The 23220-nt window shown below is 45.4% G+C and overlaps 1 protein-coding gene across 5 annotated transcripts in view; it reads left to right on the top strand.

Moving 5' to 3' along the window:
- STXBP5L (syntaxin binding protein 5L) overlaps nt 1-23220 on the top strand; it is a 451312-nt gene that overhangs the window by 41140 nt on the left and 386952 nt on the right. For all 5 annotated transcript variants that reach the window (XM_075905178.2, XM_075905171.2, XM_089772234.1 and 2 more), the window contains exon 3: nt 8545-8642. In XM_075905178.2, the coding sequence (XP_075761293.1) occupies nt 8545-8642 (98 nt within the window). The remainder of the gene's footprint in view (nt 1-8544; nt 8643-23220) is intronic.

The raw sequence follows: 23220 nt of genomic DNA, 5'->3' as shown, positions 1-23220 counted from the left end.
AATTGATCACTTGACTCTTGATAACAGTCCTTTAAATTATTTGAAGACTGTTATCAAGCCATCTCAAGCTTCTCTTCTTAACATGAGCAGTTGAGATTTTGTAATCCTTTAATTGTTTTTGTTGGTCTTTGCTGAGCTCTTTTCAACTTGTCCACATCTTTCCTAAAGTGTGGTACCCAGAACTAGATACATAGTTCTAATTGAGGCCTCACCAATACTGAATAGAGTGGAAAAATACCTCCTATGTCTTATATCTGTCTTTCCTATTAATATACCTCCCAGAATATTAGCCTCTTTTTCAACTGTATCATATTGTTGACTCATATTCAGTGTGACCCCTGATCCTTTTCAGACGTACTACTGCCTAATCAGTTATACCCTATAACGGGATCAGATTCACCACTGGGGTACCTGTGTTGGTCATGCTGGGAATTTGCTCTGTCCTTAGCAGAGTGCCTTGGCTGGTGTTTTACCCATGTTGCTCCATGCTCTCTCCAATAGGGATTTGAAAGGTTAATTGGTTAACCGATGGGGTCTGGAGCAGCTCTCCACTTGCTGTGGGCAGGAGGGCTGCTCCAGCCTGCCTCCCCCCTTTAATCAGTTAGCTGGTTAAATGCTACATCCCTACTTTCTGGGCTCTGTTCTGGACCCACATTGCTCCTTGGATTGAGGTGTCCTCTTTCAGGAGCAAGAGGGGGGGAGATAACCTTGAATTCTAATCCTACCCTCCAAAGTCCTAGAAATCAATAGATTGAGCTCCTTAAGTCTATCAGTTTAAGGCATTGTTTCTAAGCCATGAATTGTTCTTTTGTCTCTTCTCTGAACCCTCTCCAATTTATCAACCTCTTTCTTGAATTGTGGGCACCAGAAGTTGACACAGTATTTCAGTAGCAGTCACACCAGTGCAAAATTCAGAGCTAAAATTAACTTATCTATTCCTACTTGATATTCCTCTGTTTTTGCATCTGAGGATTGCATTGGGAGAGTGGGAGCTCATGTTCAACTGATTGTCTGTCATTACCCCCAAATCTCTTGCAAAGTCACTGATTGCCAGGAAGGGGCCCTCATCCTGTAAGTAAGTCTTGCATACTTTGTTTCTATATTTATTCATTCACATTTAGTTGAATTAAAATTCTGAATTCTTATTCTCTCATCCCTCCTTACTTCTCTGTTTTTGGATGTGGTGAATGAATAGGGAAAACATCACCACATCAGGCTGATCCCCTATGACAGACAAGAGCACTCTTCCCTCTAACTTTTTCCGTCCTTCAGCGGGTTGAAATTTATGCGCACCAATAATGCGGGTATGTGTGTGTGTGCACCACCAGTACAAATAAAACACATAAACATAATTTTAAGCAGTCCATATGTGTGGAAGAAAATATATTAAAACAAGGGATTTTTAACACTGAGCAATGCATATGATATTTAATGTGAAATTAAATAAAGAAAATTAATATTACCCTTGGAGAGTACATGTATCAACCTTTCGAACAGCTCAAGCTAGTACTTGCTACATCTGACTCAAAGCCAGAACTCTACCAAATAACACAGATCTGGTCTTAATGCCATACAATATACCATGTATTAATTAGCAACAAAGATTTTTTTTAAAAAGTTCAGAGTTCTAGATATCTGCAACACTCTATAAACATTCTGTTAATGACTTAAGAAAAAGATTCTTTTAACATCTTATGCAAACTTTGTTTGAAATGAAATCATGCAAATGTCCTGGCACACACACAGTTTTCTTGCACCCGGTTTCCCACCTCAACCCAGTCAGACAGAGAACTGCAGCTAGTCAGACACCCCAAATAAACTGCCCCTGCCTCCACCTTACTGCACAGATGCCAGCATCCACCCATCCTCTTTCCCCAATCTACCCCATGCAGTCAGCCCCTTACCTCCCCCTTCCCAGGAGGCTTGAGAGTGCAGAGTTTCTGCCTCTCTTCTCCTGCAGAGGGATGCTCTAACTCCCCTCTGACTCCTCATCAGCCAATTACTTACTTAATTCCTCCCTCCCAATCCCTCCCCCCCCCCCAGCCACTAATTGTCTCCTCATTTCCCTTTTTACTGGCTCTGGGAGCTCCTCAATTCAAGCAGACAGCAAGCTCAGTTTAGCTGCTTGCTCAGCAAGACACCCTCCCCCCTGCAGATCAGCTGAGTGGGAGCTTTAAACTTCTGAGCAGAGCTCAGAAAACTTGTGTGAGTGCGCAGGCACTCAGCTTACAGGGAACCTTGGACAAGAGATGCCTGGACCTTGTCTGTTAGAAATCTTACTCATCTGCAACCGTACAATTTTAAATTATAAATTACCATGGTAAAATATAATTATACAAATGACACAATTGACTGCTTTTTGTGGGCACCATCACTGGAACACAGCAAACATTTTCAGGCCATCGTTGATTAAGGAGTTAGTGGTCAGGACATCCTGTCAGGTGTCCTCAGATAACTTCTGCTGTAGAAATTATGTGCTTGGCATTCTGGACCCAATTATCCTGTTTTCCTGGAGAGGTCCAGAGAACAGCAGAGAGACCTCCCTTTTGATGATCTGAAGTTGTTTTCAGATGAAAACATGAATGAGTTCCTGCACATTTTGAAAGACTCTAGAGTTGCTTTGCAATCTCTGGGAATGTATACCTTTGAACAAAGGAAAAAACAGGTGACCCAATGTTGCCATCCAATCCAATTCTCTGGTTTGCAAAGACATACTGATCCGTCTATTTACCGGTCTCCCCCTGCAAATGCTATGGCTACGTCTACACTGGCCAGTCTTGTGCAAGAACATATGCAAATGAGGCGTGGCGATGAATATTGCCATGCATCATTTGCATGCTTAATGAGCCACCATATTTGCACAAGGGGCTTTTGCCCAAGAGCCGTTCTTCCTGAAAATAAGCGGCAGAACGGCTCTTGTGCAAAAGCCCCTTGTGCAAAATGGTGGCTCATTAAGTATGCAAATGAGGCATGGTGATATTCATCACCATACCTCATTTGCATATATTCTTGCTCGAGACTGGCCAGTGTAGACCTAGCCCATAGGTTCCAGAGGAAGAGAAGCACTCATTCTGAATATTCAGCCTCCATCGTTACTGAAATACCCTTTCCAAGCTTTAGGTCGTTAATTGCAACAATTTGCCCGCCTCTCTACATTGTGAGATTTTTAATTTTTGTTCTGCATGGGAGTGAATTACTACACACAATGGGTCTTGAAGATTATAACACTGAACTACATCCACTTTACCTACTCCCCGCTTCTTTCCTATCCTGCTTCAGGGACATGATCTTACTGAGACAAGCAATAAAACTACCTTCTTTGTTTAAGAACGAGAGAGGCTGTCTCTGCTCAAAATGAGGGAAAGGGCTTCTAGTCAAAATACTTTCTTATGCCAAAGAAAGATGAAGGTGGAGGGTGACTTTAATTTTAAGGCAACTAAGCTAATTTTGTAAAGTCTAGGAAGTTCAGGATGATGAATCTGGCAACTCTAACTTCTTCACTAAATTTAGGGGGTAGTTGTTTTTTTGGCCCTTTATATGCAAGATGCATATCACCATATAGCAATACATTCATTTCACAGACAATAAAATAAAATAAATTGTTACAGACCAGGATCATTTCAATACTAAGTCCTCAGCATTGGGCTCACCTCATCTAAAAGTGTGTTTTCAAAGGTTCTAACAATGGTGAGAGGCTAATATTCCTATGTTTTGATGATTGGCAGTTCATGGATCAGTCTTACCAAAGAGTGCTGTCAGCCACTCTGTTTCTCTGTTACAGGTAATTGAGTCTTCAACTTAATGCAGAGGTAGGCAATAATTTTTGAAGGGGGCCCACTTCACAAGCTTCAGAAGAGATTAGGGACTGCCCCACAAGGGGCAGGGCCTCTGGCAGAAGGGGAAGGGCCAGGAGATGTTGCGTATTGCCCCCACCCACAAACTCTGATTAGCCTGGGGTGGGGGAGTGCACAAAGTGTTAGCCCCCCACCCTGCCAGGAACGTGTGGCGCCTAGAGAGAACCACCAGCTGTTTGGAATAGCTGATAGTTCCCTCTAGGTGCCATGTGCTCCTGGCAGTGGAACGAAACTTCACCTACTCCCTCCCATCCCCAAGCCAATCAGGTCCTGGGGACGGGGGAGCGCATGAAGTCTTTCCCCTCCATGGCCTGTTCAAAACAGCTTGTAGTTCTGTCTAGGCCCTACACACCCCTGGTGGCAGGGGGGAAACTTGGTGTGCATCTCTGTTCCCAAATCTCGATGGCCTGGGGGTGGAGGAGCAGCAGGGCAGCCATGGGCCGGATCAATTGGCTTGGTGGGCCAGATTCAGTCCACGGAGGCTGTCTTGCCCAACGCTTACTTAATGTGGGAAAAAATCCATGATGACATTGCAGAAAAAAATACAGGTCATGGGGCATCCTCCCCTTCTCTACCTCTGTAGAGATTCTTAGCCCAAGTTACTTCTCAGTTCTGGGAACAAGTATTTTTTGTTTTTGTTTGTTTTCCTTTCTCAGGAGTATTTCCAGGTCCATACACAGGAGTGTGCTTTCTTTATAAATGTGGACTGCAAGGGTGCAATCTCCCCTACCCCCATACTCTCCCGTGCTCCGGCCCATTGGGAAGGCAGGAGTGGTGCACTGTTCGAGCTTCCCTCTCCCATGCTCCCGCTGGACAGGGGACGGCGGGGGCTGATTTCCCCCCTTCCCGCAAGAGTGAGGCCCAGCTCTTCCCCCAGCCACGCTCTTGGGGCAGGAGAAATCAGCATTCGCACCCTTCACACATACCCTGTGTACAGGCCTGCTAAAGTTAGGATCCAAATTCCTGATTCTGCATTGTGGATGTCAAGGTTTATTCTCATTGAAATAGTAGAGCTGTAGGCACTGAAAAGACTTGGTTTTCCAAAGTACTGAAGGTCATAGAAGTTATTGGGTTCTCAGCACTTTTGAAAACCACTTCTATATAGGTCTATAAGGATTTAGAAGCCTAACTCTTAAGCTCCGATTTTTAAAATTTTGACTCAAGTTTATCTCTCTCAGTCTGTTTTCAAACTTTCACAAATATGAATAGCTGATGTTAGAAATGCTATGTCTTCACATTATAATTATAAATCTTTATTACTTAAAAAAAATCCTCATTCATCTCAAATTATCCCTTGGTCTTTCAATTTCTTCCCTTGTTTCAGCCTTTTGATGTTAATTGTAAAGGCCATTGTTGCATTAAACAGATTAGTGGGTTGAACAAATATGCTGTAATTTATTAGACAAAATATTTTTACAGAAGTAATAAAATGGAGTAAACAAGATGAAAATATTCTTAGTACAAGGAGCACATTGATTTGACCACAGAGATCTAATGATCGGATCTAGGGGTATGTTACTTACTTTTCTCCCTATATTAATTTAACTTTTCCAAAAGTCTTGCAGCGATGGCTATGGGTCTTAAACATATATAAGAACATCACTGCTATGCCCTTTATTCTGGTTGCCCATATAATTCAGGCTTGGATATGGGAAAGCAAAATTCGACTTTGAAAAATAAAAATCTGTGCAAGGGGAAATCTGTCACACACTTTCCTTACACTCACTCTCTCTCACACACACACACACACATTTAGATTAAAATTCTTACATGCCTAAATGCTGTGTATGGTATTGTTTTTAAAGCTATTATAGTTTGTCACTATTTCCCTGTGAAGATCTGTATTATTTTACACCAATGCAAATAGGTTAAAATGTTAGTTATATAAAAATGAAAGTCATTTACTTATGTCGCTAGTATGAGTTATAAAGAAAATTTAAAGTCCTCTTTAAAGGTGACTTGGAAAGGGGGGGAAGAAACCAAGCAGGACTTTTGTGTGTTTTTTGTTGCTGCTTTTAAATGTATAAATTATCACTTTTCCATTTTTAAATGTGATTTCCTCCTGGCTTACAATAGAAATTCAAGGCCTTCCTAGGATGGTGACCAAGTGACATAATGACATTAAATAGGCAGGGAAGGAAAAGTGAGCAACCGAGAAGGGAGAGAATATTATAACACTTGGTCTCAGACACAAGGGGTCAGGTCTAAACATACTTCTTGAGATACCCTTTATACAGCTAACACCCAGCTTGAAGGGGTAAGGTCTGAGCTAGCCAGTTGAGTGTGTAGAAGGAATGCTCTGTGTGGGTGGGTGCGTGGGCGGAAGGGGGGGGTTCTTCCTGAGAGTAGCATGTACTTACATTCCAACCACTCCACTTGCCAGCATCAATGCAAACTTCTGCACAGGAAAGAAACTTTGTGTGTTAGTTTTGGTTCAGCTGCAGCATGTCCCAGCCTGAGGGGTGTGTGTGGGGGGGGGGGGGGGGGGGGAATAGAAGTTGTATAAGTAGCAATTACCTGCCTCAGTGGATGAGCTGAGCCCACAGCCCCCGCGTCTGCCCCCAAGCCACTTCCACTACAGACTGGGTTACCTCTGAGCCTGCGCAAGTCTCATTCCCGCATCCCCTGCATGCTGTCCCTGCTGAAGCTGTAGCTGACTGCGAAGGGACATATGTGCTGGAAGGACAGTAGCTGTGCACATGGTGGCCTGGTCCTGCCCTATGCCTTGTCCTGACATAGTGCAATAAAAGCTCCTGGAGTAGGGCATGTCAGCCCCTGCCTTTCCTTACCCGGCTGGAGTGTGGGTGAGGGAGGCTTGTGCAGGGCACCTCTCCTGCCTTACCCCAATGGTCCAGATTCCGGCCGGAGGGGGTATGTGCATTCGCACCTTTCACACCCCCCCCCCCCCATTGCATATGGGCTTGATCTCACACTATATTTTTAATCAAAATTCAGTTTAGCCATAATTTGTAATGAATTGCCATTTAGGTACATTTGATGAGAAATACATTACTTGGAACACAAGTTAGTAAGGAGAGCTCAATAATCAGCTTTAAAAATCATGAAAAATAAGAAAAGGATGGAAGCAGGAGGGCCTGAGTTTTCAGCAAGCTTAGCCACTGCTTTGAAAAGTCACAAAGAAATATAATTCCACACCCACAAATTCATCTGCCTTTTACTTGGACTCCAAACAAAACTTCTGAATGAAAAGTCTGACTCTTATTGCACCATAAAAATACTGGGAATAAAAAGAAAATGCTGAAAATATGGATAGAAATGCAAAACAGGTTTTATAAAATCCTTCACTTTCCAGGTCTCCAGATCCAAAGGAAACTAATTTTAAGCTCCGTCTAGGAAACCCCTATAAGAAAATGTTACTGGTATTGGAATTGCTGGAACTACAAAATATATTCTCTTCTTCAGAAGAAATTTGTAAATTGTTAACACTGAAATGAAGCCATGTAGACAATGTGGAATCATGTTTCTTTCTCATGGTGAAGGAAATGAATAGACAAGAACAGAGAAATCCTAGTTATCAAGAAAATAAGTGAAATAGACAGTGGGGAGGAAAAAGATCCAAAGAAAGACAGTAGAGAATATTGGCCCAATTCAAAACCTTGGTAATCCTTGAAAGTCTGACAATAGCAGAGTATTTGTATTGCACAATATTCCAACTCCGGCCAGGGTACTGCAAAAACAAAGCTGTTTATTCTGAAATAATGCAGACCTCCCAACAAGAGACTGGAACTATAGTGATTTGAGTTTTTGTTTTGTTTTTGTTTTTTTTCAATTTCCATATCATTGACAACAATTAATTACTAATGATTGTCAGCATCATATCTCTCACCATCATAGATTAGATTTTTTTGCAATTTAAAGACTAGGTAGGAATGAAGGCCAATATTCTTCAAAGCCCTATGTGAGGGATAGTTTTCTATAATTTATTAAACATTTTTTGTTCTAGTGCAGTAATTCTTAACATTTCCCTCCAGGGACTCCTTTTCCCACACTACAGTCTAGATGGGGCATTTCTCCTACTTGGCAACAACAGAAGGGTAGATTCCTCACCTCCTCCTAAAACATGTTCACAATCCCCAGTTTAAGAACTAGTGTTGCTATTGTTTCAGCATATCTGCAGATTCAGGCATGCATTACTACGTCAATTTATGCTCGCTCTGTTCACTATTTCAGGATCATATCTGCAACTACAAGTGTAATATATTTTAATTAAAGGATAAAAACAGGAGGGTGATTGTGTCCCTCTTGAAAACGAAAGAGAACCCCGGTTCTAATTCCGTTTCTTTTTTGTTACTCCTGTTTGCTGCAGTGTTTTGAAGCACCATTTTATGTACTATCAGTGTATAGCTACAGTTGTCTTTGATAGTATGAAAGAATGTCTATACAGCAAACGAACAACATGTACCGGTTGTTTTCATTTATGTATATTTTGTCTTTTCCTATATTGCTACAAATATTTGTAAAATACATGATTTAAAATGTCTTTGTTGGAAAGTAATTTGTATGGGTCTAAATAGCATATGCTTCAAAATAGTTTGTTTTGATAACATTTATTTTGAGCAAATACAGTTTTGAATAATTTGTAAATTCTATTTACATGCAGTTGGTATGCAATATGTATAGTGAATTTAGTGCTTCAGATCCTATACTTTAATTGTTTGCTCTATTTCAGACGGTTCGCCATGGTTTTCCTTATTTGCCCACTGCCTTAGCTTTTGACCCAGTTCAGAAAATTCTGGCTATTGGGACAAGAACAGGAGCCATACGAATGTATCCTTTCTTATTCAGAGATTTTACAGTTTGTGTACTTTTGATATTATGGTGACTTGAATCAGCTTCACTTCAGCATACATTCAGGTAAGATACATTTTATAAAATTAAATTCTGATAATTTTTCCAGTCCAAACAGTAAAGGAAAACATATCTGAAAAAAGTTGTAGCTTTTTTGGTTGTTCTGGAATTATTATAGGCTTACTAATGTGACTGAAGATGATGTTTGAGGTATGAATTACTGATATATGAATAATACTGACTAATAAATAGATGAGTTAATTGTTATGCTCAGGATATGAAAGTGGAGGGAATAAAAACAAATAGGTTAGGTTCCAAACAAGAATACGTGTGGAGGACATTTTTATGTGTTCTCATTCTTCATGAGTTTTTCAAAAGTGAATACCCATTTATAAAACTTGGCATTGTTACAATAATGTATTGCCTTAAAGTTTTGATGTTTATAATATGCATAACTTTCAACTCTGTCTTGAGACTAGGATATTTTTAGAATCCATTTTTACAAAAGATTAGGATAACCATGAGCCTCATTGTATTCAGAACAAAATACAATGTTCACTTCCCCCCCATAATTTAAAAAAAACAAACCCACAAGAAACCCCTAAAATAAAGGGAAGATGAGGAAGAAAACTAGAGATATTTTAATATAATTTTTGATTTTTGCAAAATGTTCAGATACCATGTTGATGAGTGTGATAGAACTGTTGTGCTACAGATAGATAAAATGAGTCAACCTGTAAACATAGGGAAAAATTCAGTACAAAAGAAATGAAAATTGAAACATTCGAACTAACGCATCTAGAACTAAAAACTAATTCGAACTAGCGCGTCCACATTAAGTGGACCCTGAAGTGGGGTTAAGGATGGCCGGAAGTAGTGCCGGCAGGGCATCAGAGGAGGACTTAGAGCGTGGAAATGCTGTCTCAGGCTAGCCGAGGGCTGTGCTTAAAGGTTCCCGACCCCCACCCCGGACAGACAGTTCTCAGGGGTGCCCCGCTTGCAAAGCAGTCCTGGCTTGGAGTGCCCTGAGTGCCAACACTGGGCACATCACAGCACTCGGCCATCAGCCTGGCTGCACTTGCCGCAGGCTGCCATCTGGGGAGAGGGGGCAATTGGGGGGCTGCAGGAGAGCTTCCACCCCCAGGAGCCTGCAGAGCCAGCCCAGTCCTCCCCATCAGGGGCTCGTGCCCCATTCCTCCCTCACCTCCTTCCACTTACCCTTCCCTAGCCCCTCTTCTTGATGTACAAAATAAAGATAACATGTCTTCCAAAATGGAATCTGTCTTTATTGAACAAAACTGGGGGAGACTGGGAAAAGGAGGTGGGAGAGGGGAGGGCAACTACAATGATCAGGGGTTGGGAACAGGTCCCATATGAAGAGAGGCTAAAGAGACTGGGACTTTTCAGCTTAGAAAAGAGGAGATGGAGGGGGGACAGGATAGAGGTCTCTAAAAGCAGGAGTTGGGTGGAGACGGTGCATACAGAAAAGTTCTTCATTAATTCCCATAAAGAAGGACTAGAGGACACCAAAGGAAAGGAATGGGTAGCAGGCTTCAAACTAGTAACAGAAAGTTGTTCTTCACAAAGCAAAGAGTCAACCTGTGGAACTCCTTGCTGCAGGAGGCTGTGAAGGCTACAACTAGAACAGAGTTTAAAGGGAAGTGAGATCAAGTCATGGAGGTTGGGTCCATGGAGTGGTATTAGCCAGGGGGTAGGAGTGGTGTCCCTGCCCAAGGTTTGTGGAAGGCTGGAGAGGGATGGCAGGAGACAAATGGCTTGGTCACTGTCTTCGGTCCATCCCCTCCAGGGTCCATAGGGTTGGCCGCTGTCGGCAGACAGGCTACTGGGCTAGATGGACCTTTGGTCTGACCCAGGACGGCCATTGTAAGCTCAGGGCTCAGGGTCGGGGGTCTCAGTGGACCCCCTTGATTCTCTTGCACACCTGCTCCTGGGTGGCCAGGCTGGTAGCTATCCTGCCAAAGCCGGCCACTTTCCTGTGCCTAGTGCGGAGATCGTGGATGAGGTCCACGATGTCCGCACTAGCCCAGGCGGGTGCCCACCTCTTGCGGTCCCGGGCAAGCTCCCGGGAGCCACCAGCCTGGTCCCGGGAAGAGGGGGAGGGCTGGGGGGTATCGGGTGGCTGGCTCGAGCCATGCCAGGTGCAGGGTCTGCTGGCTGGGTGCTGGCAGGCTTGCACCTGGCACGGGCACCGTAGCCAGACCGTGCCCCTTTAAGGGGTCCGGGGCCGGGAGAGGGGCAGTAGAGTTTCCCTGGTGTTGGCCAGAGTGGCCACCAGGGAAACCTGGGGAGGGCTAGCCTCCCACTAGTTTGAATTAAGGGGCTACACACCCCTTAATTCGAACTAGCTAGTTCGAACTAGGCTTAATCCTCGTGGAATGAGGATTACCTAGTTCGAACTAAGCGCTCTGTTAGTTCGAATTAAATTCAAACTAACGGAGTGCTAGTGTAGCGCCTATGAAAGTTAGTTCAAACTAACGTCCGTTAGTTTGAACTAACTTTGTAGTGTAGACATACCCAGAGAGAGAGAGCGAGTCTAAAAAGTACATTTCAAAGTCTGGAATTGCAGGATGTTCTTCTGAACACTTTTCTCAATTCGTTAAGGCTCAAATAGTTCTACCAAACTGGAATATGTGTCATTAAAGGAGAGAAAAGAAAAATACTACAGGAGTGTTAAAATGTTAAGGGTTTGATGTATTTAATAGAAGGAATACTTTTTTTGTAACTTAGTTCACAGGTTCAACTCTTCTGCTGTAAATAATTGGCAATAAGTGAGAACATGATTGCCCTGATCATATGAACACTAACACACAAGCTTCACTACAGTCCAAAAGGATTTTATTTTTAAGGTTTTCATTCTTTGTGCACATTCTGTACCCTGTAAATGCCAGGTTTAAACAGAAAAATATTTTGTGAAGTATGGTCAATTTAATCTATATTCTTTCTCTGTCACCCTGATGCCTGAATCTAGTGACAGCAGAGACAAGGTGCAAATAAAGTGCAAACTGTTTATTGGGAAGCTCAGCCAGTGCCTCACGTAACATATTTAGCAACCAGGACTTTGATTCTTCACATCTTAGAGTGCTCTTGTACTCAATAAATTTTATTCTCAAAGGCTTTGATGTTTTTCCAATATAAGCCTTCCACAAGGGCACTAAACCAATTATACCACAAAGTCTGTGCTGTTGGTGATTCTGCTCTTAATAACATATTATTTACCTGAATCAGAACATATTCCATTGAACACAACACTTCTGGGATAGAAAATCTTTGCATGGTCTATACGTCTCACACACAGCAACTCAAATGGTCAGATTGTACTCTTCTGTAGAAATACCTGTGGAAGGGGTCTAGGGCTTCACCTCTGGATATTTCATTCACTGTCACTTCAGAACACTGAATCCTCAGCCTTCTTCCCCTCCCTAGTAGCCAGGCTCTTTTAAGAGCTGTGCCACTATTAGCCTTAGAATGCCTAGCCACATAAATTTCCTGCTCTTAGGAAGAGGCAGGGGCAGGGACAGAGCTCAAGTTAATGCTACTTTCAAGCTGTGGTATAGCTAGGAGTGGAAATCTAAGAGGCTAGCTAAGCTTCTCCTCAGGCACAGGGCTTTTCCTGCCAAGCTGGGCATGCACATGGGGCCAAGATCTCATTCCTGTGTTCCAGTGTGAGTAGCTGTCACTGATATGGACACTGATCTCCTCTCGCACTTCAGTTGACCATAGCCTGAAGGCTATGCTATCTCTGTTTGCGTTGTACCCAGCCAGGGAAACAGGTTCCCTGAGCCGAACCATCTTGGGAAGAAAGAAAGTTTATCCAGAGCAAAGAGGGGAGACTGGATGGCGAAGGTAGAAGCCAAGAGCTGGAATAGAGAAGAAGCAGGACACAGGTGTGCAGAATGTGGGTGAGACAGCAAAACTTGGAGGAATAGCAAAGTCTGTGGCTGGAGGCTTGGACAGAATTGGGGTATGTCTATACTACCACCCTAGTTCGAACTAGGGTGGTAATGTACGCAACTGGAGTTGCAAATGAAGCCCGGGATTTGAATTTCCCGGGCTTCATTTGCATAAAGCCGGGCGCCACCATTTTTAAATGTCCACTAGTGCAGACTCCATGCCGCACAGCTACACGTGGCACGGACTAGGAGGAATGAAACGAGGAGTAATGGCAGTTCGGAATAGGAAGCCTAGCGGACATTTAAAAATGGCGGTGCCCGGCGAGATGCAAATGAAGCCCGGGAAATTCAAATCCCGGGCTTCATTTGCAACTCTGGTTGCCTACATTACCACCCTAGTTCGAGCTAGGGTGGTAGTGTAGACATACTCTAGGCGTGTAAGAGGGGTCAGATTAGGCATAGGAGAATGGTGCAAGGGAGATCTGGGACACGGGGGAGGGGAACAGGGAGAAGGATGACCAGGAGGGATCGGGGGCTGGACTTCCCCCAGCCCTTCCAGCCAGCTCTTGCCCAATCAGTGTTGTTAGAAGATGAGGCTGCCTAGGGAGCATAGGTTGTGGGGTGTGCCAGTGGAACAGAGGGGATCCTTCCGGGGCTCAAGCTCTGTCCACCTCACCTGACCCCGGTTTGGTGTTCATCCACCTGGCCACCCATGTTTCTCTGTCCTGCCATTGCTGATATGTCCATGCGTCCTTCACTGTATACTATGACCTGAATATACCTAACATTCCTATGACTGCTGCGGATTGTGAGAATGGATATAGTAAATTAATGCCATTTTTTAATTTATGGGAATACTGAAGGAATACTTAGAATATCTTAATTTTTTAAAAAACATGTTAATTTTCTCTTCTTACAATTTGCACATGGTTAGTAATTTAAACCAAATTTATTACAATAATTTGTTTCTGAGCTAAGACCGTTATGCTAATTTCAACATTTTTGCAGCTGATTGATTGTTACCCTCCTGAAAATTGAATTTGTAATAGAAAGACTTTTAAAATATAAAAAAGCAGGTTTTAATGACTGTATTACATAGCCTTCTGCATAAACTGCTTCTAGTGGATTAATACATAATATTCTGAAACTCATTAGTGTTAGATAATAGAATGGAGGAATAACTTCAATATACTTTGCTATTGCTTTTGTTTTCCCTGCTGTTGGTGTCACTGAACAGTCCTGGTGATGGTACAAGGAGGACAGTTTGTCCATCTTGAGGAAAATCAATTCAATACCAGTATCTGATTAAACTGGATTACTGATTATTTATGTATTATGGGGTATCTCAAATAACCAGTTAAGATCAAGATCTTGTTAGACAACAGAAATACACATGAAGAGAGTTCCTCTCCAAAAATGCTTAGGGGTCATGGAACAAATGTACCTTTTAATAATGCAAATCGTGTGGTGTTAATATTGCTTTTCTTTCTAGCAAATAATCTATTTTGTGACATTAAAGTTGATAGATCTAAAATTGCTGACACAAACTAGAACCAGGTGCTACAGTACATCATTTCTCTGTTAGATTGAATTAGGAACCAAGGTAGAAAGTAGATATACATATGGAGGAGGTGAATTTTTCTGTGCATTTTTATGGGAAATATTGAGACAAGAGGGAGAACAATAGTGTGATAGAATTGACAAGAATAAGTAATTCCTTATGTAAAGATTGTCTCTTGTGACACCAAAGTTAATGAACAGTGTTTTATGACATAGGTTGAACCTCTCTAGTCTGGCACACTGTGATCTGGCAACATTGGTCATCCAACATGATTTTAGTTAGCTGGATGTCCACTTACCATGGGAGTGGCAATAGCCCTATGCAGTTTGTTTACAGCCACCAGTCCTGGCTCTCAGTATTCTGAGCTGTTATTTAGTTCTAATTATCCCTAAATATTTTCTAAAAGCTGTTGGTAATGCTGCTATACAATATTGACCCTCCCATGGTTTGGCAAATTCTTTGGTTCGGCACTGGTCAGGTTCCAAGGGTGCTGGTCTGGAGAGGTTCAACCTATATTTAAATTTCAATTTGTGCATATGATCTTTAGCCTATTAATTCCAGGATATCTTTCAGGAGCAAAAGGGGCAGGAATGAAAAATAGTGGCTTCTGGCAGGAAGATCAGCAAGGGAACAAGAGCAACTTCGGAGGAAGGATGGAGAACTGGTTGAGTAGGCAGGAGAAAAGATACAAGAACTGGATCTGATGAGTTCATCTATTGAAAATGAAAGGAAAATTGGGGACAATAACTTTAGGTCCATACTGTAATCTGAAAGTATAGAATAGCTTGGTTTCTTATAAAATATGAAAAATGTTTCCTAATTGCATCTTTTCTTTATTCTGTACTTACAGAAAGGCCAAAATATTTTTTATTGCAATGGGCACCTAATAGCAACCTTTGTAGTTACATTAGCAAAATAATTCTCTTTCTAGCCACCTATTTTAAAATGCCCATCTCCTTTGAAGAGAAATTTTTTGTGTATGCTTCACTAACCCGAGGTGCCTATCTTGCATATTGATTTAAATTTTAGCATTAGGTTATACAGTGTACAAAATAAGGATATTAATACTTAACCACCTTTGTAAAGCATTTTGAGAGCTACAGATAAGTGTTACATAATTGCAAAGCATTGTTAGGCCCTTTATACAGAAATGAAAACTGATACAAAGAAAGATGGCATGAAATAGCTGAGCGGCAGTGACAGACAGTGGGTTAGATCTGAGGAAAGATTTCTGGGTCTGAGTTCTCATTTGACAATTATTTACTGTCTGACCTTGACCTTCTTGTATCCTCCACTTGTAAAATGGGGATATTGGTTAATGGGGACTGTTTGCACAGCTCTTTTGAAAAAACAAAGTTCTATATAACTAACTTACTAACTCCAGTAGTATGGCGGAACAGTGAGCATGGCATATAGAAGAATAAATTGTTCTGCCTCTATTTTAAATTACATGATCTGGTGGTTAGGGTGCCCACTGGAGAGATGGGAGTCCAGGGTGCAGTCTCTTTAATCCAATGATTATCATGCTGGCTTTTTTTGATCACATTCTTAGGTGCCTCTGTCTCAACATTCATTGATCAGGGAGACACTGCACCTAATTCAGACTTTGTAGAGTATGATGTTGATCCAGAGATTTGCTAGGTGCATAAAAGTTAGATATGTTGCAAAGTTCAGCATTACAATACCATAAATCCCTGTGTGGGTCCAGAGCTTAGTAAACAAGTCTGTTGATGCACAAAAAGAGGCGGGATTAAGCTCTTCCTCTTTTAGCCATGTTCGCTACCATGAGTAAAACACATCATAGTTTGGCGGAGCGTTTTTCCCCTAGCAGTACCCATAGTGCCGGCAGGTCGCCCGCTGGAGTGGAGCCGCTATAGCAGCACATAATTATCCTGCCGGTGCCTCCCCTCCTCAGTTCCTTCTTACTGCCAGTGACTGTTGGTTGGAGCTGTCAATTACATTAGTTAGCTTAAGGTTCCCCCGCTTACCTCTTTTGTGTAAATAGTTTCTCTGTAATTATCCCATTAGTTAGGTACTTAGTGTTAGACTTTCCTTTGTTTCTCCCCAGGGAGTAGAGAATGCCTGGACCACAGGGGTTTAAGCCTTGTGCGTCCTGCAAGAAGTTTATGCCCAGAGGTGACCCCCATGACAACTGCTTGAAGTGTCTGGGGAAGGGTCACTTGACAGACGCCTGCAGAATCTGCCAGGCGTTAAAGCCGCAAACAAAAAAAGACAGGGACTCGCGCTTAAAGCTGTTATTGATGGAGGAGGCTCTGCAACTGGTACCGGTTCTTCAGACCGTGTTAACCAGTGCACCAGACACAGCGCATGCTGTGCTGGCATGCGATGGGGCATCGGTGCCTAAGCCACCAGCACTGAGACAGGGTTAAGGCTTCAAGGGGTCCGTCGCCTGGAAGCCTGGTGCAGGCAAGCACCATCGCCAGTGGAGATCCGAGCGGTCTGATGCTCCTCCCTCGGGGACTCAGAAGGACGGTTTTGGCAGTAGTCCAGGCGTGCTGTCACTGCACTGGCCATCAATGCCTGAGACCTTCAAGGCGACTCATGAGTTGATCCCCCTCATGGCCTCCTCGCACTCAGTGCTGGGGCTAGTAGGATCATGGCCGCCAACACCGGGGGCTGTGATGGCACAGGTTGCCCCCCTGCAGGGTGAGCCTTGGTCAGTGGCGGTGCCACAGCCGCTCGTGGTGCTGTCACCCCTGACAACCCCATTACCGGCACCGGTGACAGAAGCACAGTGGACGCCAGGAAAGACATTGGCACCACTTCCGGGGCCTATCATGCCCATGTCGGGTGCCCCGCAGCCAGCCCAGTACCAGCAGGCACCATTTCCTGTGGTCCCACTGCTGCAGCACCCTCCAGTCTGCCGCCCAGTGCTGTGCCAAGCAGGGGCATCATCCCCACCCCCGGCGCTTGCTACTCTAACTCCGGCTCTGGCACCGCTGCAGGCGCCGGCAACCACTGCTTCTACTACAGCACTGGTGTCAGTTTCAACACCGGTGCGGGCATCCACCTCGGCACCGGCATCCGGCTCGAGCGCCCGCCTCGGCACTGCTACCCGGCTCAAGGGCCCGCCTTGACTCCTGCTGGAGTACTCGCCGCGGCACCCGCACTGACAGCTGTTCCATCTGGCACTGATGACCTGGTGCCCGTGCTGGAGAGGAGGGAGCACCATCAGCCAGCATCAGCTGTTGTGGGCACTTCATTAGCACTGGCTCAATTGCGGCTTCCTGTACCGGCCCATGCTGGTAAGCCTCTGTCTATGGCCATGCTTAAACCCCCTCAGTGTCGGGGACAGCCTGGCTCTGCACCGCCTTGGTCCGCCTCCGACTACTCGTCGGAGTCAGATGTAGAGTCGCTCCGCTCAGAGGCTTCCTCTAGATCCTCATCCAGGCACCGTTCCCATCCCCAGCGCCACGTGGGCCAGTTCCCGTCCTGGCCCCCGGAGCCACAACCCCCCTGGCCTTTTTGGATGCCTTGGGCTTATCACCAGTGGCAGGGACCTGCACTGCCCACACAGGAGTCCGCCTCCTCCCGCCGACACCCCCCTTCCGCGTCAGCCTCACTTCCCAGGCCTCTGTCGCCCCCAGGGCCTGTTGCTTCCCATATGGAGGTCGCAGACCACCCCCCTCTGGAAGTTGTGCCACCGCAGCCGAGTCCCCAGCTTCCTCAGGTGCCTACTCCACCGGAGGTGCTCCCGCCTTTGGAGCCCACGAGAGAGTCTTCCTCATCCTCCTCCCCAGATAAGGCTTTAGCTGACCCTGCACCCTCCATGCTGACGATGGACTCCAGGTCCCATCAGGACCTCTTATGTCACCTCACCTCCAACCTGGGTGTACCGGTGGAACCAGTGCCAGAAGAGTCAGATCCCATGGTGGACATCCTATCGGGATGCTCCTGCCAAGCTGGCTTTGCTGCTGAACAAGACGGTAGCCAAGATAACTACCACGCTTTGGCAGACCCCCCCCCCTGCCTCACTGACCCCTACCCTTACAGGTGTTGAGAGCTGTTATTTTGTCCTGCAATCTGGTCATGAGCACTTGTACTCTCACCCCGTCCCGGGATCCATCATAGTCCAGGCCGCAACACAAAAAGAAAATCTGCCACAGCCTGGGTCAACCCCAAAGGCCAGGGAGCCTAAGCGCCTGGACTTATTGGGGCATAAAGTTTATGCTATGGGGGGGAGTACAGCTTCGCATTGCTAACCAGGCAATTCTTAGCCACTATGCCTGTAATAACTGGCAGGCTGTCGACAAGTTTGGGGATAAGCTTCCGCCTGAGGCACAGCAAGAATTGGCTGCCATGACCACGGAGGGCAGGGCAATCGCATGCACAGTCCTGCAGGCCTCTTTAGATGCAGTAGATTTGGCTGCCAGGACTGTGGCATCGGGCGTGGTTATGTGCTGCAGCACTTGGCTGCAGGTATCTGGCATACCACCAGATGTGCAATCTACTATCCAGGACCTCCCATTTGAGGGGAAGGCCCTCTTCTCAGAGCATACAGACTCTAGACTACACACGTTGAAGGATACTAGGTCGACACTTCAGTCATTGGGGATACACACGCCAGCTCCTCAAAGGCGGCAACTTCCCTGTAGACAGCCGGGTAGACCACAGTTCCAGTAGAGCCGTGGAAATTACTGGAGGTGCTAGCCTCGTGCTCCCAGTGGGGGCTCAGGGGCAACAGGGGCTGCAGCCTCTAACCGCAGGCGCTGTCGCCCTTGCCTGGATAATGCTAGGGGAGCCGGTTAGCCCCCTTCTCACCCCACTAAGCCCCAGTTGTGACAGCATCAGCGAGGATCGTCTGCCAACCCCCCTTTTCTCCCCATTGTTTGGGGACAGGCTATCCCACTTTGCGCAAGCATGGGCCGAGATTACCTCGGACAGATGGGTCCTCGATTTAGTGAGGATGGGGTACTCTATCCCTTTTCAGGGTTCCCCCCTTTCTTCTCTCCCCCCCATCCCTTTTTAGGGACCTGTCTCACAAGGCCGTCCTGCACCAGGAGGTCCTCACCCTCCTCGAAAAGGGTGCGATAGAACGGGTCCCCTCCCATTTGGAGGGCAAGGGGTTTTATTCCCGGTATTTTGTTATCCCAAAACCAAAAGGGGGGGTTCGCCCTATTCTGGACCTCTGAAACCTCAACAAGGAGGTGATAAAGACAAAGTTCAGACTGCTAACCCTGGCCTCTTATCATTCCGCTAATGGAACAGGGCGATTGGTACGCGGTCCTCGACCTCAAAGATGCGTCTTATCCTATAGCGATGAGGCCAAGTCACAGGAGGTTTCTACGATTTATTTTGTCCCCAACCATTTTCAATTTACTGTTCTTCCCTTTGGGCTCTCTATGGCCCCCAGCGTGTTCACGAAATGCATGGCGGTAGTAGCCGCATTTCTCAGGACCCAGGGCATCCAGGTTTTTCCCTACCTGGATGACTGGCTGGTTCCGGGGTGCTCTCAGGCACAGGTGGCAGCTCACGTAGACTTTATACAGTCCCTCTTCACGAGACTGGGGCTTTTACTGAACAATGAGAAGTCAATCTTGACCCCTTGTCAGGAAATAGTTTGTCGGGGCTCTCCTTGACGCCAGGGTGGAGCGAGCCTTCCTTCCCAGGGTAAGGTTCGATACCATACTAGCCATGGTAAACGACCTGAAGTGTTCCCCCCTTGTTTTTGCCTGTACCTGCATGAGGTAGCTGAGCCACATGGTGGCGTGTACCTATGTCGTTCGCCATGCCAGGCTAAGACTTCGGCCCCTCCAGGTGTGGCTGGCAACTGTTTTCAACCAGACTTCAGTTCACTGGGACATACTACTCACTGTACCTCCGCGAATAATTGCCTCCCTTCAATGGTGGACTCGCAGGGAGGTGGTATGTGAGGGGTACTGTTCCAGATCGAGCTGCCGTCAGTCACGTTGGTGACAGATGCCTCCGACGTCGGCTGGGGAGCTCACCTTCGCTGCCGCAGAACTCAGGGAGTGTGGACACCTCTCGAGAGAACCCTACATATCAATGAAGCAAAATGCAGGACAATGTAGCACTTTAAAGACTAACAAGATGGTTTATTAGATGATGAGCTTTCGTGGGCCAGACCCACTTCCTCAGATCAACTAGTGGAAGAAAGTAGTCACAACCATATATACCAAAGGATACAATTAAAAAAATGAACAAATATGAAAAGGACAAATCACATTGCAGAACAGGAGGGGGATGCGGGGGCGGGGGGAAGGAAGGAAGGTAAGTGTCTGTGAATTGATGATATTAGAGGTAGGGAGAGTGGGATGTTTGTGAGTTAATGGTATTAGAGGTGATAATTGGGGAAACTATCTTGGTAATGGGTGAGATAGTTCAAGTGTTTGTTGAGTCCTTTTTGGAAAGTGTCGAATTTTAACATGAATGACAGTTCAGAGGATTCCCTTTCAAGTGCAGATGTAAAAGGTCTTTGTAGCAGAATGCAGGTGGTTAAGTCATTGAGAGAGTGTCCTTTCTGGTTAAAATGGCAAGAAACTGTTTTTTCTTTGTGATCTTGTCTGATATCTGTTTTGTGGGCATTAATCCTTTGGCGAAGTGTCTGAGATGTTTGTCCAATGTACATAGCAGACGGACACTTTCAGCACATGATAGCATAGATTATATTTCTGGATGCGCAGGAATATGTGTTCTTGATCTTATAACTCACTTGGTTAGGTCCAATAATGGTATCAGCAGAATGAATATGTGGACAAAGCTGGCAACGGGGTTTGTTGCAAGAGAAGGTACCAGGGTTGGTATTAGTGTGGTATGTCCTGTGGTGGTTGGTAAGAATCATCTTGAGGTTAGGTGGTTGTCTATAGGAGACTATGGGTCTGTCTCCCAGAGCCTCTTTGAGTGTGGTATCCTGTTCCAGTATAGGCTGTAGTTTATTGATAATGTGTTGGACAGGTTTAAGTTGGGGGTTGTAGGTGATGTGTCATCCCCTGCCCATGGTCCCGGACCTCATCACTCAGCGCTATCGGAGGGGACTCTTAGTCCATCCGAATCTCAGGTCACTCCACCTCATGGCGTGGCTTATCAGTGGTTAACACATGACAAGCGGGCTTGCTCGCATGCAGTTCAGATGGTTCTGTTAGGTAGCAGAAAGCCCTCCACTAGAAAGTCTTATGCGGCTAAGTGGAAACGCTTCACTGTATGGGCATCACAGAAAGGGCTGGAACCATGCTGAGCTCCGGTTCCGCTGGTACTCAACTACCTGCTTGGATTACAGCCGACGGGCCTATCCGCCTCGTCTATTAAAGTGCAATGGGCTTCCCTTTCTATCTTCCACGCTGGTTCAGGGTCTAGTTCCCTATTTACTAATCCGATAGTCAAGAGATTCAGGAAGGGCCTAGACAAAGTGTGCCCTCATGTGAAGCCACCCGTTCTTCTTCGAGTGATGTCCCCGTGGGTGCTCCACTATAGGTGTCAGGTTTGTCCCGGCGCCGCAATCCAGAAAGTTTTCGCCAGCAGTAGCCCCTTCCGGAGGACTGCGCATGCGCAGAGCCTTTTCTGCGTCACGCGGTCCGACGCGCCAGTTCCTCCTAACCGTCCACGGCCACAGACGGACTTGGAACATGCTCCTCTCCTGACGAGAAACTGTATCGTAAATTCTTACTATTCCTTCCCAGTTAGCCCCTTCCTACTGTGAGGGACTCCAAGAAGATCTCACCAAACTAAGTGATTGGTCAACAAAATGACAAATTAAATTTAATGTGGATAAGTGTAAAGTAATGCACATCGAGGAAAAATAACCCCAACTATACATACAGTATGATGGGGGCTAATTTGTCTATGACAAATCAGGAAAGAGATCTTGGAGGTATCGTGGACCGTTCTCTGAAAACTTCCACACAGTGTGCAGTGGTGGTCCAAAAGGCAAATAGAGTGCTAGGAATTATTAAGAAAGAGATAGAAAATAAGACCCAGAATATCTTACTACCCCTGTATAAAACTATGGTATGCCCACATCTTGAATACTGTGTACAGATGTGGTCTCCAAACCTCAAAAAAGATATTTTGGCCTTGGAAAGGGTTCAGCAAAGGGCAACTAAATTGATTAGGGGTTTGGAACGGGTCCCATATGAGGAGAGGCTAAAGAGACTGGGACTTTTCAGTTTAGAAAAGAGGAGACTGAGGGGGGATATGATAGAGGCCTATGAAATCATGAGTGGTGTGGAGAGGGCCGATAAAGAAAAGTTATTTATTAGTTCCCATAATAGAAGAACTAGAGGACACCAAATGAAATTAATGGGTAGCAGGTTTAAAACTAATAAAAGGAAGTTCTTCTTCACATAGCGTGTAGTCAACCTGTGGAACTCCTTTGCCAGAGGAGGCTGTGAAGGGTAGGACTATAATAGAGTTTAAAGAGAAGCTAGATAATTTCATGGAGGTTAGTTCCATAAAAGGCTATTAGCCAGGGGATAAAATGGTGTCCTTGGCCTCTGATTGTCAGAGGCTGGAGAGGGATGGCAAGAGACAAATCGCTTGATCATTGTCTTCAGTCCACCCTCTCTGGGGCACCTGGTGCTGGCCACTGTCGGCAGACAGGATACTGGGCTAGATGGACCTTTGGTCTGACCCAGTACGGCTGTTCTTATGTTCTTACATAGTGTTAGTCAGTTTATTATCATAGTTAGTCGTTTAAAAAAAAATTCTCTTTTGCTGTTATAATTACTGAGGGCTGCTCCGACCAGCCCCTCAAGTTGTTTCTTCCCCCGAAGACCGCCGCACTAAACATGCCCAGCTCTCCCGGCTTCAAGAAATATGCCTTGTGCGGCGACACCATGCTGACTTCCGATGGCCACTCCTGTTGCATTAGCTGCCTGGGAGAGGGCCACATCCCCCAGAAATGTGGTCACTATTCGAAGTTGACCGCTTGGGCGAGACGGGATAGAGAAATGAACCTGAAGATGTTACTCTTCAATAAAGCGCTTCAGTCCCCGTCAGCAGAAGAACGGGAAGTCCAGGGACGGAAAAAGCTCCACTCCGCCTAGGAGCATAAGTGCAGGAGAGGCACGGAGATCATTGGGCTTCTCTCCCAGACAGAGAGCAGATA

Source organism: Pelodiscus sinensis, chromosome 1 (assembly GCF_052426305.1).
Source record: "Pelodiscus sinensis isolate ZL-2025 chromosome 1, ASM5242630v1, whole genome shotgun sequence".
Classification (NCBI taxonomy): domain Eukaryota; kingdom Metazoa; phylum Chordata; order Testudines; family Trionychidae; genus Pelodiscus; species Pelodiscus sinensis.
This window is presented reverse-complemented; position numbering and strand designations above follow the sequence as displayed.